At 32.9% G+C, this 18,728-nt stretch overlaps 1 protein-coding gene across 2 annotated transcripts in view; it reads left to right on the top strand.

Annotated features, from left to right (window-relative positions):
• Positions 1 to 18,454, top strand: part of LOC149805437 (uncharacterized) — a 51,369-nt gene extending 32,915 nt beyond the window's left edge. For both annotated transcript variants that reach the window (XM_089950020.1, XM_089950019.1), the window contains 3 exons: positions 2,476 to 2,586; positions 4,320 to 4,526; positions 9,554 to 18,454. In XM_089950020.1, coding sequence (XP_089806146.1) covers positions 2,476 to 2,586; positions 4,320 to 4,526; positions 9,554 to 9,844 — 609 coding nt within the window. In that variant the 3' untranslated portion in view covers positions 9,845 to 18,454. The remainder of the gene's footprint in view (positions 1 to 2,475; positions 2,587 to 4,319; positions 4,527 to 9,553) is intronic.
• Positions 18,455 to 18,728: the final 274 nt, after the last annotated feature.

Raw genomic sequence — 18,728 nt, 5'->3', positions numbered from 1 at the left:
GCTTCAAGCACTTTTTGACAGTGATTCGGAGAATGAAGCTAACTTTGAAGGCTTTCAAGAGGAGTGGATCCGAGATGATTTTTCCAGATTAAATCATCCCAAAGTAACTTAAAGTAATGTTATGCATCGGCTTCTTCTGGATGTTGAGCACTCTATCAATCTAAATCATGGCTGCAACCGATGTGACAAGTTTTCATGAGAAACTGCATGTTGAAGTACATGTTCTAGAATGTGCAGTAAACGAATTGTTCCAGGTGTTTTGTTGTCCAATTTTAGTAAAATTATTATAACTTTTGAACTAACAGCTCTAGAAACTTCAAATTTGGACCAAAATACTAGAAATAGAATTTATTTTATTCACATACTATTAAGAGCATTTCATTCATCATGAACAAAAGATTCACTGATCATCATGGTAATTTTTTTTTTAAAAAAATTCTTCTTTAAGTCATATTTCAAAATGCAGTTCTGAGCATGTACAATGGTAAATGATAACAAAACATATATCACCATATTGCAAATTTTATTGTCTTTTCAGAGATACATAGTTTTATATACTTTAAAAAAGAAATAACAATATTACAACATTATTAGTAAGCATGGTAAAGGTCATCACAATTTCTACTGCTGCTGCTGTATGAAGCTCCATTTTACCACAATGTATTTAGAATTGCTTCTCAGGAATCAAGCACTGAGGTTGAAATTGGTAAACAGGATAAAATTGGTTAAATAGTAAATATTCACATGATCATGTCTACGCAAGAAAGTACAAGATTAACCTTTTGAACTTCAAGATGAAAATGATGAACTGCGACAGTATACAGCATCATGTGAAATAAAGGATTGATAGATGAAAGAAACTGCCTGCAATTATGTAATAGAAGAATATGGAACATAAAAACGCCAAATAAAGGTGCTGATATATGTATTGTGGTGGAGTATAAAACTTGCAGAACATAAAACATTAGAAACTGAACATGAGACCCCCCCCCCTTTTGTTTTTCTTCTTCTTTTTATGTTTGGTTTACTTTCTCATGGGCAAGTACTGTGCAAACTTGAGCTTGTCCAAGTCAAATTTGAGCTTGTCCCAGATGTAGGGCAAGTGTATTTTTAAGTCCTGATTTTTTTTATTGACACATTGATAATCATATTTAAAACTCTTAATTAAGCAGTGACTTTTTCTTACACATCTTTTCCTTGTTTTCTGTCCATCTTTATGAGAGGAATCTATAAAGTAGTAATATTTTGTATACAAGACCACATTTTTGCTTGCAAATGTTCCAGTTTCTTAATTCTAAATGTTCATGCTTTTTACTCCAAGATTTCATGTAGTCATCATATTTAAATACAGACTAACACATTAATGTATTGACATAGATGAAACAGTTCTAGCATGTGAATTTTTCTTACATCTTGAAATTTTATAAATGTGTTTGAATATTAACTATGTTTGCAGTTCTGACTCTGATAAAGGTAGTTCACCATATATTTTATGATTTTCTTGCAGACTGTTTTTGGTCTTTAACCTTTCAAAAAACTGGCAGAAGCTATATAATTACATGTCCTATCTGTCAGTCATGTTTTTCATTTTACCTTTGATTTATTTATTTATTTGTCTCACCCTTGGACTTGGAAGCTGTCAGAAACAGTGAGATGAACTCTAGGCATTAGTGTGGACCTGTTACATCATGTTGTACATATAGTATGCATCTAGGTTTAAGGTCCTTCCCCAAGCTTTAATTCATCTTATACAGTAGATGGTGAACATTTCAACTTCAAAGCTCAAAGTCGTAACCCAGTTTGTAGGTAGAGTGAAACTATTTTATAATTAAAGAGTCTTTTAAAAATAGGCATTTTGAAACTGACATTCTGTCGTCCATTATGCAGCAATTTAATTACATCATATGGAAATACTAATAAAGAAAACAGTTTTTAAAGGCTTTATTGTCTAAAATGGTTTTAATGGGAACATTTTTTAAAACACATACAAATTACCTTGACATTGTTGCTTGAGATTTGAATCTTTGAAAGTTTCATGGAGGATGGTTTTAATTGTTCGTTGTTAGATACTTTTGTTTTTTGTTTTACCCACTTTCACATTGTTAAATTTGTTCTGTTTTTATTTCCTAGGCCAAGACCTAATCTGTTTAGATTTTGGATATACCAGCTTCCAAGTTATAACATTATTCATTATACAATAACATCTTTAACAGAAATTTAAACTACAATTGCATATTTTATTTTTTTCTTTCTTAAAACAGCCTCATACAGAAAAAAAATATTTATATATAAACTGTGAAATGAAATGAAGAGTTACCTTGCTGAATAGATTTCATACCTGTAAGGACTTTTATTTCTGTTTGCTGAATGATGATAAAAAGCAAGTCTCGTCTATATGAAGCAGAATCCATTTTTAGAATATTGAAATTTTATATGATTTACACTTTTTTCTCAGCTATCATTCATTGTTTCCAGGCTATAGCCTCTCTCAAAATTAGAGAGCCTGCAAAGAGAGGTCAGTCTAAGGAACCATCTGAGAAAACTGTAGCTCAGCAGCCAGTACCTCACACAGATCTGAAGACAGTTGTAAGCTAAATTGACTCTACTCACCCAGTCATTATAATATTGCAATAGTGACAGCTGATTCTCTTTTGTGATTAGTAGTGAATTATATTATTAGTCAATAGGGAATATAAAGTATAAAAAACTCATTAAACATGTCTTCAGGACAGAAAAAGAATACCAGTCTGTTAAAAAATGAACAAATCTTGAAACTTCTTGTGTGAATATGTGTATATTTAGTTATGATTTATTGGCATTTTTGGCTATTGCATCCATAATTGACCAACATAAATATATCATGGTGCTTCTATTGATACATGAATAAATTCATTGGTATTTATGTATTTTTACATTATTGAATAATTATGTAAAAAATATGATTAGTTTACCCTGAAATTGTTGTGCATCATATTAGGGAAAGAAAGCCATTTAATTATGTTTTCGTATTCTTGAATGCAAATTATTAAATTTGCCATCAAATGTCTTGTGCAACCTTGATCTGATAAACCCATTTAAATCATAAAACACCCAGCAAAATGTGTTAAATAAAAAACAAAACAGCACCCAATGAAATAAAAAGCTTCTTACTGTAACTTCCCTGGTCGGTGGCTAATTAATTTATACCAATAAACTTGAAAGTGAGTTTCTTTTACTTGAAAATGTCAGGATTGCACCATTAGAATCTTAGACTGGACTTCAACTTTAGAACTCAGTGGTGTGACTTGGCTGACTTAAAATTGACCAGTCTCAAGTCTTGATTTAACTTCAAGAATTATGTAAGTGATGTTTAATCCATATCTCAGCTTGAGAAAAGCTGTTAATTTCATCTTATGCTGGTTTTCTTTTGATTTGCTATTTTGAGATGCTTATTGTCATTGATGTTTATGACTTGACTTGGCATGCAAGTTTAAAATCTTGGATAGTGAAAGAGCACTACACTGCCAGAATAGCCATATATCTACAATCATCTGATTTTAAAGTACCATAAAGTACCATATACTGACTTTAACCCTGTCATTGAACATTTCTTATTTAGTAAGTGGCAGGCATCATGGAATGATGCTGTCAGTAACAAGCTCCATTTGGTCAAACCCTCCTTGGGTGAATGGCCTCCATCGTACAGAACCAACCATACAGATGAGGTAGTCATTGTTTGGATATACTTCTATAGCTCACTCCTAAAGGCTGAAAATCCACCTGAGGGCATTTCTTGCAAGGAAACCTTTGCTTTGAAGCACTTCCTGATAGACTGCTTCAGTGTAGAATCTACATGTGATCATTACTAAAATGTTCAGCACATGAAAGGGCTTTTGGATTACAATAGATGTGTCATAATTCAGATTTCTTGAAGGAAGTTAAAATTGATTCTAAAATAATAGCTAGTCTGCAACCTATTCCTTTGAGTATTTTTAACCAACATGTATACTGTTAATTACCCTAATTTATCTTTTATATTCTAATTACCATTTATACACACCATTCACATCCCCAATTGATTGGGAACCTTCATATATTATTCTCAACATCTCGTCATTTTGCTTTTGTACTTCTAACACTCAATGATAATGAACTACCCATCATACATAAATCATTTAGTATATAACCTTTTTAGTGGTGCTGTATAACCGTAACAGTGCTGGTGCACAATAATGCTACAACCAGTCAATAGAAATCATTGGATGGGCTGTATCAGTCATTATATATGGAACCTGATTATCTCAAAAATATTGAAATCTAGCTATATTTATTCATTACAGCCAGCAATATCTGTGACAAGTGTAGGTGCCACTTCTGTCAAGGGAGTTTCAGAATCACAAAAACCCAGTTCTGTCAGGGCAGTTTCAGAGCCACAGAAGTCCAATCCACAGATTAGCAGCTCAGAGGCCGCTGCCAACTGGATGAAACAGGCCCACAAGGAGTCCGAATCCTCAGCTGCTCATTCACAAGCATTACAAGCAGCTGCTGTAAGTGTTGGGAAGAATCACTGGTACTTGGGCCATTTTTTTTTCAAAGTAAATTGTTCATTCTTTGTAAATTTTCCCTTCATAGAAGAAACTGTAAATATAGAAGCAGACATTTTATGATCTGTAGTCAATTTTGTTGCTAATCTGATAATCATAAATACCAAAAATCAATTGCTTTCTACAGAATTCCAGCCAAAAATGTTAAATTTTAAATTTGTTTAGCCCTGTCTAAAGCAATTTATGACTCAATGGCTGTATCCAGGTCCATTACTAATAAAAAGAATGATTGTATTCAATATTTCATTGCATAGATTTATGAAAATATACCTTCTGGTATGGAAAGAGTGGTCAATTTTTTTTACTTTTGCCTGGTTTCATTTTATATTAGACAGCAACTGTCATGAAGCAAAATAAATAAAGTGTTACTATTTTTTATAAACTTATGATATTTTTTAATCAGCATTTTAATCATCAGACATGAAAATGTGCAAAAGCAGTAGTTTCAAGTAACTATTTTAAACTATTTATTTCTTCCTATTTTTGCCAATTTTGCCATATTTACTTCTTCCTGTTTTTGCCAATTTTGCCATATTCTGGATAGAGAGAGGTAATTTCTCCTAAATATTGGAGTTCATGTTAGTCCCTGAGTTATTGTGATTATACACACTTTAAAACAATGCCAGCTGAATGGAATGGTGTAAAAGTCCTGGCAAGCAAGATTTCCTGAGATTCGATTGGGATTGTTTCAAAATGAAACTCCTGGGGCTGTAAGATGGCTGCAAAGAATATAGCAAAATCATCCCAGTACTTAGAAATCTGTTGACTGCTGGGGCAATTTCAATGCAGAATGCCATGCTCTGGATGTCATTGACAATGACTGCATTAAATATACTGTCCATAGTCAGATTACCATTTACACTTACGTATAAACCTGTTCACAGATAAGCTGACACCCCCTAACTGAATTAGTAAAACTTTAAAAGTGCATGATCTGTGCATAAGCCGACCCACAAGTCCAGCCATAATGAAAATTCTTCTTATTGCTACTCCATCTGCATGGATGGTCATCTTCATATCTGTTTTCACTACAGAAGGTTCTGGGGTTCAGGTTAGGCATGTGATCTCATATTTGGCAATCTGCTGTAAAAAATTTCAAGTTTAAACCTTGTCCCATGGATAAGTCAACCTCTCTTCTTCCAGCTTTTTATTTTTTTCTTAAATTATTCGATTTTCATGTAAGTATATGCAATACATTAAAAGTAAAGATTAGGCCACCAACTTGATATATGTGGAATTTTGTAAAAAGAATAAAAAATTATTCCTTTCTTTTATCCCAAGATATATAATTTTTAAGGCTATTTGTCCATATTTAAAACAACCCTTGCCTAAAAGATATTCTTCATTCCATCAGATGCAGTTAAGCAGAGTTTACATTTTTTATATGGAAATTAAATTGAGTTACATGCAAATTTATATGAATTACGATAGTTTTATTTGTTTATGCTGACACATCCTGTGTTTTGGTTCATGGTTATAGGTCTAAATCAGATGTTATGGGAGAGTCTCAAAATAGAAGCAGCTTTTGATTTTAAGAATGCACATTTTCTAAACCAGTGTTATTGCTTTTTCCATTCAGTAAGGGTCATGAGTGATCCTTGATAAAGTCAATTTCTTTGTAAGAAAAAACAAGGAAAAGATGAAAATTTTGTTTTAAAAAAGCGTGGGAACCCTGGTTATATCTAGTGCATTCTTTGGCAAAGACAAATTTACTGAAAAATGACTAATTAAATAGTACTCTGCTGCTTAAAGACAAAAATTATATACTGCTTTTTATATTACTTTTGTTTAATAAATGTATTGCTGAAAAATAATAATAAGGCATTGCCATATTGCGATGCATTGCATCTTGCTAAAAATACATGTATCACAGTACATGTATACCAGTTACCTTATCAATCCATGACAATATGGTGGTACTAATATCATCTAATATTGCCACCATCTTGAAAATCTTGTTGTTCTTTTGACTTAAAGATGACATGATATGTCATGTCCTAAATGACATTGTTGCCAATCAAACTTCCATCTTGTCTACCATGGTGACCATCTTGTAAAACTTGTTATGGGTACTTCTCCCAGATGGTAGTAGAGTGACATGGGCTTTTCACTAAAAAAGATGTTATGATGTCTGGTTGGTCCTGAATGAAAATGGTGCAGATCTGACCTCGAGTGTGCCCTCTGTGGTGGCCATCTTGAAATGTTTTTATCTCAGCTTCTCTTGAAATGATAGTTCATTTACACAGGGTTGTCACTAAAAGACTATGCAGTTGATTATACATGAAAATAAGGCTGATAAAACTGCTGTTGTAGTGGCTGTCTGAGAAAATCTTGCTACTTCTTCTGAACAGATGCTGACAGTGATATGGTGTTTTCACTAAAAGATTTGATGATATGTAGATGTCCCTAAGTGAAAATATAGCTGATCAGACCTTCACTTTGGTGGCCATGGTTGCCTTCTTAAAAATCTTGTTATCACTACTATATAAACTCAAGGGTAACTGCAAACAACATTGATGCTGTTCTGCATAATCTGACTGCCTATTAGGGTCTTAGTTGTTTGTTCTACTAATTATTCCTTACAAACTCAGATCCAGATCTGCCACTGAATTATGCAACAGCAGACAGTATCCCTCTTGAATGGATGGTTGTACTGACATAGAGATTTCTCTAAAACACTTATCACTATATGTAGTTGGTCCTAATTGAAAACAATGCTGATATGACCCCCCAAAATGACCACCACTGAAGTAGTTGTGAACAATTTTGTAGTAGCTGATGGTTGTACTAATAATATTTGATTAAAAAAGTCAAACTTTTTGTGCAGTATATTGTTGTTTCTATATTAGAATGATGCTGATATAACCTCCAAATTGGCTACCATGATGATCTTCTTGAAAATCATTTTATTGATTACTTTGCCATGATGGATGGTTGTACTGACCTTGGGTTTTAACTAAAACGCTATAACAATATATAGCTTGTCCTGAATAAAAATGGTGGTGGCATGACCTCTAATATGGAAACCAGATTGGTCATCTTTAAAATGTTGCTATCATTATTCCTTTATGGTATTAACATGGGTTTTGTCTAAAACACTTCCTGCAATAAGTACCAGTAAATGGTCTTGAATGAACTGATGCATATCTGACAACCAACATGTCCATGCTATTGTGATTTTGATTGAAAATTAGACCTACTTAACCATGACGAAGTCAAAGGTCATTGTTTTTTATGTGTACTTTACCGAGCCTATGAACAGTCACTTGCACCTATACAAATATATTTACCAGACTGTGTATTTAGTTGTTTTCGATAGCATTAGTATACTGATTTCAAGGTCAAAGGTCATAACTGAGGTTTTTGAGCTGTTATGGGTTAACAAAAATAATATCTTGAATGATGATAGTTCAGTAGCCTCATGGTTTTTATCTCTCCTGGTCATAGATCAGAAGATCTTATGGGATAGTGTCATCAAGTTTGTTATCACTACTTGTCATGAAATATTTGGAGGATTGCCATGGAACTGTACACTCATATTCATTCCAGGGTTTATTTGGTCCTAGATCATTGTTCGTCTTGTGTCAAATATGACCACCACAGCAGCTGTCTTGAAAATCCTATCACTACTCCTCATGAATGGATGGTCATATCAACATGTCAGTTTACTTAAAGATTTATTATGAAAATATAGCTACAATAGCAATCTTCTTGAAAATCATGTTATAGCTACCATGTTTGAACAAAAAGTCATACATGTGGTTTTCACCAAAAGACTTCTTATGATATCTGGTTGGTCAGGAATGTAAATGGTGCTACTCACACATCCCATTTGGCCACAAATGTGGCTATCTTGAGTAGCAGAAAATAGTGAAAACCAATAAGTTTTGTAAAATTCAACAAATAATTTATAATCTATTAGTTGCTGTACTGCAGACATTGTAGCATTATGACTCAAATTTTTCAAGCTACTTTAAAAATTCAAATGCACACTCATCCAGTAGAGTATCAGTCCATTCAAGGATCTCCTATTCATCTTTGGCCTTTGTGGTATTTAATTAGGGAACAGAAATTGAAGACTAAAATATTTTTGACTTTTCACAACTACCTTCAGAATAAGCTTTAATATTGAATTTGTTAGTATTTTTATATCTTCATATTGATTGCATTGATTTTGTTTTGAATATTTTGCACAATTTTATGAAGATGCCAAGACTGCAATTGTTGTTTCTAATTTTGGAATCTTTCATTAGAGCTACTTTTGTTCCTAGTCACTACCTTTTATGAATGTAGGTATAGATTACTTTTGTGCATTTGAAGTCCATTACATGAATTTTAATTTGTATCTCACCTCGTTTAGTAATGATCAGAAATTTTACTAAGTTTTTGTTACAAGCATTTAGGTTGGTTAAAATTAAGTGATGTAGGTTAAAATTGTATCATATAATGCAGGAATAATGACTTGATAACACCTGGAAAGAACTTTTGTATTTGCATGCTATTCTTAGGGGTTTTAACAGTATTTGTAAACAGAGGTTAAAATATAGCTATTTATTTTTTGAGATATGTTACGGTTTATTTAAATATTTGTAATTTTAAGAATTCACACTTACTCACAGAGCTTCATTGCATCCATTCTTCCCCAGCATAATAAATTTTCAACTTCTATATCTTTATGAATGCTGTAAAATATGAAGTTCAGTTCTCAACCAGTATTGCCAAGAAATGAATCTGATGGGTTTGTTTTCTTAACAAATTTTCCATTTGAAAGAAAATTAATAAATAAAGAGGGAATTTTTGGTCTTGGGTTTGTTTTCATTAAGAAAATAAAAGTATTATGCTAAAAGTGATCAGTCCAGTGAGAAATTCTTACAAAATTTTGTTGTGCTTGTGAAACTTAAATCACATTTTACTAATTTTGTACTCATTAGCATTGACAAGCACTTAATTTATATCATTCTGTTCATTAGGCTGCACTTTCCAAACTTAACCCAGAGGAGTTGAAGAAGAGACAGGAATTCCTTAGACAGCAAAGAGACAAGCTTGTAGAGATGAAGAGGAAAGAGCGTGAACAACAGCTGTTGTCTCTTGAGCAAGATCAGCAGAAGAGACCAACATCGGCTCAAGTGGCCAGAAATGCATTGAAGGGTGACAAGAAATTGGAGCCTGCTAAGCCAAATCCAGAGGAGCAGAAGAAACTTGAAATGAGAAGGGCAATAGCCAGCAAATTGAAGGCCGAACTTTTGGGAGGGGATAAATAAACTGATATGTCTAGAGTTCAAAATATTGGAGAATTCTTAACCTGAAGAGTGTCAAAGGTAGAGTTGGATGCTCCAGGGACATAAAAAACAGACTTACACATATCATTCATAATTTATGGGAACAAATAATATTTATTTCATAAACTCATGTGGGGCAGATGAATCAAGTATTATAAACTGTGTGGTTGTTGAATATAAGAAATATTTTAGCACTTTCTATCAATGAGTGTAGAGTCTAAGGTTATATTAGATGCTGGAAGGGAAATATGCAACAGATCACATTTTAAAGAAAAGGAAGATTTATTGTGTCACCTGTATAAACATGGTGAGACACAGATATTATGTTACTGGTAGCATTGGTGGCAGCAGCATCATTGTTAAAAGTTTTGTTTTAGCACCTTTGCAAGTAAGATATTGGTGGGAGTTACATAACTGCACAAATGCAGGTGAGACATCAGGTACTGCAGAACATTTGTTTAAAGAAGTTTGTTGTATATTGTGTATCATATAGCAGAGATTTGTAACAGTGGATAAATTTTGGCAATTTAGCAGTCTCAGCGAGATCATGAAAATAAATCTCATGAAAATTTAGCTCCATAAATAGACTAACTCTCAACATTCACTGTTTTTGTCAAGTTTGCCTTGGCATAAGCTTAATGTAGCAATCACATGGCATGCTGGTGTGTCTGTCCATCCATGCATGGCATCCATGTATGTGTCCATCTATCAATACAAAGTATCCATGTTTCTGTCTATCCACAGTGGTCTGCATCCTATATTAACTTCAGCATTAAAAGGGGCATTATGCAACAGCAGATTTGGGTCTGTGCAGTTTGCAGCTAGATGCATTTTATAAGCGAGTATATATCATAGTTCTTTACTGGTTACCATTGGGAAATTTCACACTTTACCATTGTAGGTTGGCATTGGCCATACCAAAGGAAATTTGGCAGCAATGACTGTATAATTACTTCATTCATTTGATAAACCAGATCATCTATATCAGGCTTTGAAATTGGGGATGGGGTGTGAAGGTGGTCAGTAACTATTATATGCTGCAATGACATGGATTGCAGAACTGCACTAAAGGTGACAAACTTCCATAATACAAATTATGTGGTTCAAACATAAATTCCAGGTATTTTTCTTTTATAAGTTACATTTAAACTTTGAATAAGTTGTCATTCTTAGATTGCTTCATTGGCGTCTTTGTGCAGAATTATCGCATCGCAAGCATTCTTTCTTCTAGTTCCTATGCAACAATTTGGAATGGATTTTGTAGCCCCTACTTTGACGGGAGTGAACCAAGATGACATACTTTATACATTATTTGTACAGTCTTAGTAGAGTTTTTTATTTAGCTTAATGTCTTTTTTGTAGCCAGTATATAAACTGTTTTGTCTGGAATCATAAAACATGGTGAGGGGATGCATTATGATGAGTACAGCACCCTTGTCATAAAAATAGGTTGCCGTGATCCACATTTTGCACTTCACTGACTTTGGTTAATTAGTTTGTTCAAGGTATATTTTTCAAGCTAGGTTCATGAGATGTCCAAACTATAAGACAGAAGTTTTATCATGACAGCTCGATCAAGCACTTTTCATTTTGATATGCTTTCAGAAAAATCTTTGACTTTTAAAAAGAATGTGGATTATATCAAAGAATGTGGATTATATCACAAAATTTGATCCTGTATTTTAAGAACATTACCCTTTAACCAATTTGTTTTATTTTAAATACCTATTACAGACTTTTAGCATCTAATATGTTTTATCTTTGTATCTTTTAAAAGAAAATATTTATTTTTATTGGGAAGATTTTAGAAATTTTTAACCCTTATATTTTTATAAACATTTTAAGGTCTTTGCAATTTTTTTTGAAGGAGTATGTATTTATGTTTACCTGGAAGGGTTCAACTTCCTGAAGATTTATCTTTTTCCCGCCAATATACTTTTAGAATTCTACTTTTAATCAGCACTTTATAACCAGGATTGTGATGGCATTCAGTTAAACTCACTATTCTGTACTGTACTGTACTTTGATCGTGATAGAATATGCATCTGTTACAGACTTTTAGTATCTTTTATGTTTTATCTTTGCTACAGAATTACAGACCAATACCAATTCTACCTGTATTGTCAAAATTATTTGAAAAGCTTGCAGCCATTCTTGTCTATACATTTTTTTAAACCAACACTATTTGATAAAGTGCAATCAGGATTTAGAAAGTACCACTCATGCCAAACAGAACTTACCAAATTAATTGATCTTTGGCTGAAGGAAATGAATAATGGACATATGACAGGGATTGTTTTCCTTGACTTCAAGAAAGCCTTTGATCTTGTTGATCATGAAATTCTGCTGCAAAAGTTGAACTGTTACAGGTTCAACAATTCTTCTTTAAACTGGTTTAGATCATACCTAAACCAAAGGTCTCAACAAGTAAGCATTGGCAATATTAGCTCTCAAACTCGCACTATTCATTCAGGGGTCCTCAGAACTCAGTTTTAGGCCCTCTCCTCTTCCTTATCTTTATCAGTGATCTACCATTAAATAATGAATCCACAAATACAGATTCGTTTACAGACAATGTAACCTTGTATACATCTAGTTCTGATACTAAAGTTATCCAGATGAGATTAAACTCAGACCTTGTTAGTGTTCAACACTGGGCACAACAAAATAGGACGGTAATAATGAAGGTAAAACAAAATGCATGATTTTGGGGACATCACAAAAACTATACAAATCAGGGAATCCAGAACTATCTCTTGCAATAAATAATCATCCATTAGAAAATGTCAAACATATAAACCTTGTAGGTGTGTCTGTAGATAATAATTTATTATGGGATGACCATATTGATAAGCTTTGTAAAACACTGTCATCCAAAATTGCCCTACTCAGCAGAATCAAGAAATATTTACCTATGGAAACATGCAATCTATACTACAAATCATATATTCTTCCAACAATGGATTATTGTTCAAATATATGGGGAAACTGCTAAATCTGAGCATGACAGGATTTATAAACTTCAGAAACGAGCAACATGCATAATTTTAGATGCATCTATTGATCATCCCTCAAAAACATTGTTTACAGAACTCAAATGGTTCACAATATATGACATGATAGATTTTCACAAGACAATTCTTTTATATAAATGTCTACAGGGAACTGCACCAGAGTATCATCAGGACTTATTCAGGCCTTTTTCAACACAATACCAGTTGAGATCAGGATCACATGGAAACCTTCTAGCACCAAAACCAAGAACAGAGCAATTTAAAAAGAGCTTCCAATATACTCTGGTACAATTCTGTGGAACAAGCTTCCACTTCATGTAAAATCTGATGAAAATATTACAGTATTTAAAAAGAGATATTGTGAGCATGTGTGTGTTTCTAATAGATAATGGCGTTTAGTATTTTAATACAAAACATTAAAATACACAGTAATTATTGCTATCTTCATATAATGTGCATTGTTATACTCTTCTTAAGAGGGCCTCAAGGGAGAATAGTCCTTGACTAATGAATCACCCTCTATAGAAAAAGCATCATTATTATTATTATTATTATTATCTCTACTAATACACCACCCATACAACAAAATAAGGTCACTGTGACCTGTATATCACACTTTTCTGGCATAGGTTAAGTGTTTGACCTATGTATACACACTGTTATACCTGGAATCATAAAACTTGGTGAGGTGATGCATCTTTTCATGTTTCATGCTTTTCTGACTTGTGTTTAATTTTGTTCATGATATGACCATCAGACTTGATGATTATATGGGTCTTTATTAGTACCTTGCCCATGCAACAAGAAAATCACTGTGACCCACATTTCACTGACTTAAGTTATGTATTTGCAGTTAGCTTCAGACCACATAGGTTTTTGCATCCATTATATATATACTTGCAATCTCAGAATTGCAAAAATTAGTGAGGGAGTGGATGTTGATGAGTACTACACTCATAACAAAAGTAGGTCACTTTGGCAAATATCTTATGCTTAAATCACATGGGTTCAATATTTGGCTTGGAGGTTTATGGCATAGCATTCATTCTCTTTTACCAATTATAGTTTGTCACATCAATGATAGTAATAAACTTTATGGCCTTACTAAAATTAGCAACACACTCTAGATCCTCTAGTCATTCATGCTATTTTTTATGTCACTGGTGATTACTCAGATTTATGTAAATTGTTAGCCATGTAATCTCTTATGAATATTACACTGATAGTAATACTTGAAACACTAGTGGAAGATTTTTTTAAACAGAAACAAGTTTCACAAATATTGTTTCAGATGCTAACAGCGATTTACCAGTGACCTGTAATGAAAAGAAAATTTTAAAAAATATTATTTATGGTAGTATGTTTGTGGTAGCTAAATGGTTTTGTATTATTCCATCTGATCTTATATAATCTTGGATCAGTTAAATCCTCCATACCATCAGTGTCCTAATTAATTTGATTTGTTTCAACTGCTGATGCTAGAATCATTAAACTAGATGATTGTATGTATGTCTTAGGAAAAGTCATTGTTACCTACATGTTGTATTTTACTGGCTTTGGGTTTTTCAGTTTAACAACAATTTTTTTGGTGTAAATGTGTTATTAAAGCCCATATTTTATGCTCTACTGAGGTAGGTTAAATTTTTCACATGATGTTCATTTTCAAACAACTGTTGAAACTAGAATCATGAAGTTGATGACAACATGCAGCCATGAATATGTAATTAACCTTGCCCTTGGATAAAATAATTAGCCCAACTCATAATGTTAATTAGGGCAGAGAAACACGTGACTACACTGAAAGTGTGTAGAATGTAGTTCTGTTATTGTCTTCTTGTAAAGTTCAAAGGTTTGCTGCAGGTAGTACACCAAAATTTTAGATGTCATATTTACACTGCTGTGAAGTTTTAACCTTATTTTAATTTGCATGAAGACAAAAAAACAACTTACATTAGGATTATAAAGTGGTAAAGCATTGGCATCGTATCATCATAGTAACCAGTTTTGTCTGTTTGGTAATATTTCCATGAGTTAAGTTATAATCCAAGATCGAGAAGTTTTCTGCATGTGGTCATGTAATGGAACAGATGAACTTTGTTATGCTCTTGGGAAGGGGTGGGGGCTGGTTTAGTATAACGATTCCACTAATGCATTAACGCTTCATTTGCTGAACTATAGTGAGGTAATTACAAATATGTTTATTTCTTTACTCATAAATTGCACTCTAAGATGAAAGATTTTCATGGTTATTTCGCAACAAACTTTACATTGAGAAAGATACATGGAGCATTAAAGTTATCGAGTCTAGTTTAAGTAACCTCACACTGTTCAAATTTAGGTATGACAAACTTTCTCTAGAAATGTCTGTTGTATGCTTTATATTACTGTGAATCACACAGTTTTAGTGAGCATAAAATTTTACAGAATTAGTGAACTTTTACTACAATGTGCGCATGTTAAAATTTGGAGATGGATTGAACCTCATGCATTTAAAACCAATATTCTGGTTCGAACCCCGGCCGAGTCATACCAAAGACTTACAAAAATGGTACTAACAGCTGCCTCCCTAGGTGCTCAGCATTAAGAGGTTAGTGTTAGGACTGGTCAGCCTGGTGTCAGGATAATGTGACTGGGTGGGACATCATGCTACATGTCTGCAGCATGATGCCCCAGTGCTAAACATCACTATAAACTGCCACACTGCAGACACCATAGCGATTTGACTGAAAAATTGTTAAAGATACATTCAAAATCCTAATCACACACACACACCCAATATTCTGGATGAATGGTATTTGAACTGGGGCTAGATATTAGTCGTCACCATAAGTGCCAGTAACAAATGAGTCATTGGACCTGCTCATCTTTTTATGAGATACTTAAATGCTGTTTTGTCCATAAGTTTATTAGCCTCACTGTTGGCAGTAATTTGGCTTATTTGTGGTTTCATATCTCCTTGTTTTGGAATAAAGTAATTGCACTTCATTTGTTTTGGCAATGTATAAAACAGGGTCAGCAACCTATTTTACGTAACGTGCCACTTTTTTCTGGATTAATTACAAAATGAACCAGCACATGCCACCAGTAATAGAGTAACACTGTTAAAATCTAGATTTTTTGGCTGCCCTTTGCATGCCACACAAAACCTCTTGGCATGCCACCTTGTAGCACGCACGCCATAGGCTGCCAACCCCTGGTATAGCATGTCAACACATTATCTTTATCTTTATTCTTTATTTAGACAACATAACAAATTACCAAAACAAAAATTTACATTTTTCCATTTCTGATATTCACAATATACACACACACACACGCTCCCTAAATTAATGCACCTGGGAGTGTTACATTTTCCAAATGTTGGCCATTTATAAGAACACAATAATTAAAGCTAAAGTTCTTTTATTGTACTCTTATGATGACCACATGCATATCTGCCACTAAGTTCATGTAAATATGAGCAGTTAAATTGATCAATCAACCTGGCAACTGGTTGAAGTAAGACTGGTAAGTCTTTGAATTTGCCACCCAGATCAAGTCTTTGTTCTTGCTGCTCAGCTATTGTGTTATGCTTAACACTACACATGTGCCTTTGACTTTGATATATACATTTTACAGTATGATCAGTTGAGAGTGCTGCAGCATTTTGTTGTAATCATGGATCTGAAGAAGACAGGGATTGAAGAGCATAGGTCTTTCACTGCATGTTTTAATTTTTCTGCTCTTAAAAAAAGAACATACAGTGAACACGAAAGTCATTGAGGCTTGGTGTAACAATTGAATTTACTACTCCTAGTGACAAAATGGTGATGATCACTAACTTGTTACAAATCTTTTGGCTCATGTTGGCTAGACTTTTCTCCTAACAAATTTTATAAGCATGATTTAGTCTTAACTGTTTTACTATATCGTTCACTTTTTGCATTCCCCCACTTTCAGGTGTAATAGTCAGCCATAGATGGAATTCAGAATTTTGAACCATTTTCATATGAACTCATTGAGTACTCAGAGTACTTTGAATGGTTTTTCATATGAACTCATTGAGTAATCAGAGTACTTTGAATGGTTTTTCATATGAACTCATTGAGTAATCAGAGTACTTTGAATGATTTTTTATATGAGCTCATTGAGTAATCAGAGTACTTTGAATGGTTTTCATATGAACTCATTGAGTAATCAGAGTACTTTGAATGATTTTTCATATGAACTCATTTGAGTACTGAGTACTTTGAATGGTTTTCATATGAACTCATTGAGTAATCAGAGTACTTTGAATGAGTTTTCATATGAACTTATTGAGTAATCAGAGTACTTTGAATGATTTTTCATATGAACTCATTGAGTAATCAGAGTACTTTGAATGATTTTTCATATGAACTCATTGAGTAATCAGAGTACTTTGGAATGCACTTTTTAGAAATGCCTTGTCTGTGTTTAAACAGAAAAGCCCTAATTGTTATCTTTCAAATGCAAAGTTAAAAATATAAAGGTGTGAAATTTTCCATTGCATCCACTGGTGGACAATTTTATTTTTTGGACAGAACAGATGCATGAATGGAAGCTTAGTTTGTATTAATAATTTGAAGTCTGATTTAATAGCAACATAGTAGTAAGTAAGAGTACTTGCACAAAAAGCATTATTAGCAAGTAATATCTATCAGTAAGATAAGCTTATGTACCTGAATTATATGATCAATGAATATGCAATTGGGTGTCATGACAATTAAATATTTCTTGCCTCATGCTATATTTCTTTAGTAATCTTCAATAGTGGTGCTAATAATGTAAAAACTTTGAAAACACTATGTAAATATTATATGCAAAGTTTTCAACAGTAGTATTTTAGGTCTTTGAGTTTTTAATTCCAAGTCAGGCTAAGATTTTCATCAGTTGCTGTTTGATGTGACTCAAAAGAATTATTACCATATTGGAAGAATACTACATTATGTGGGTGTAGGATTTTATTTTCAGTGGGCCTGTTGGGTCTTACATTGAGGAAGAAAGGTTGCATGAACAATGTGAATACACTGTTATAAGTACTCTTGGGAATATAAAGTGAAAAACAATACTGTGAAGAGTCAGAGAAAATCGTGGTAACCAGTATTCATTTTTGCATGTAAATGTGACTCAAAAGACTCTTATAAATTTCAAATACATTCTGAAATACTTAACCAAAGTTTCAAGCATGTCCATGAAATTACTGAAATGAATTTGTATAGATTTATATATTGATTGACTTGTGAATTTATCAGTGACTGTCACAGATACCTTACTGTGACGTACCAAAGCCTATGGAGCTTATTTATTATGCTTATGCCAGAGTACATTTTTATATTCCAAAGTCTTTGCATAGGATTTTTTATTTTGTATAAAACATGACTTGTTAAGTTGTTAAATGCTGGGTTTATAAAATTTAGAATTATATATTAATTTGTAATACTTTATGATGTCACTTGTAAATGTACTTACTTTTCCATCCTGGATTGAATCAGAATAGATATATTTTACTTTTGTTCTGAATTCAGTGTTGTAAGTTGTTCCATCCTGCAATGAAATAAAGGTCTTTGAATCTTGATAATACTTATTTGTCTTTTATGAGGATAACTTTATGTACCTTCAGCTAAATGGTTTGTCTGTGGACCAATGAATATATGTACCTTAACTAGAGAAGAAAATCTTCATAGTTTGTATACTGATCAGAAAGAAAGAGAATTAAGAAGTTATGTGACTGCTGCTGATGTCTTAAATTAAAACATTAATAGAGACAGATCTTGACTTAATTGTTAACAATATAAAAACAAAAATATACTATTAATGATGATCGAACTAAAAAAGTTAAATTATTTGCTACA

Source organism: Sinohyriopsis cumingii, chromosome 2, assembly GCF_028554795.1.
Source record: "Sinohyriopsis cumingii isolate HCF-2022 chromosome 2, ASM2855479v2, whole genome shotgun sequence".
In the NCBI taxonomy this organism is placed as follows: domain Eukaryota; kingdom Metazoa; phylum Mollusca; class Bivalvia; order Unionida; family Unionidae; genus Sinohyriopsis; species Sinohyriopsis cumingii.
This window is presented reverse-complemented; position numbering and strand designations above follow the sequence as displayed.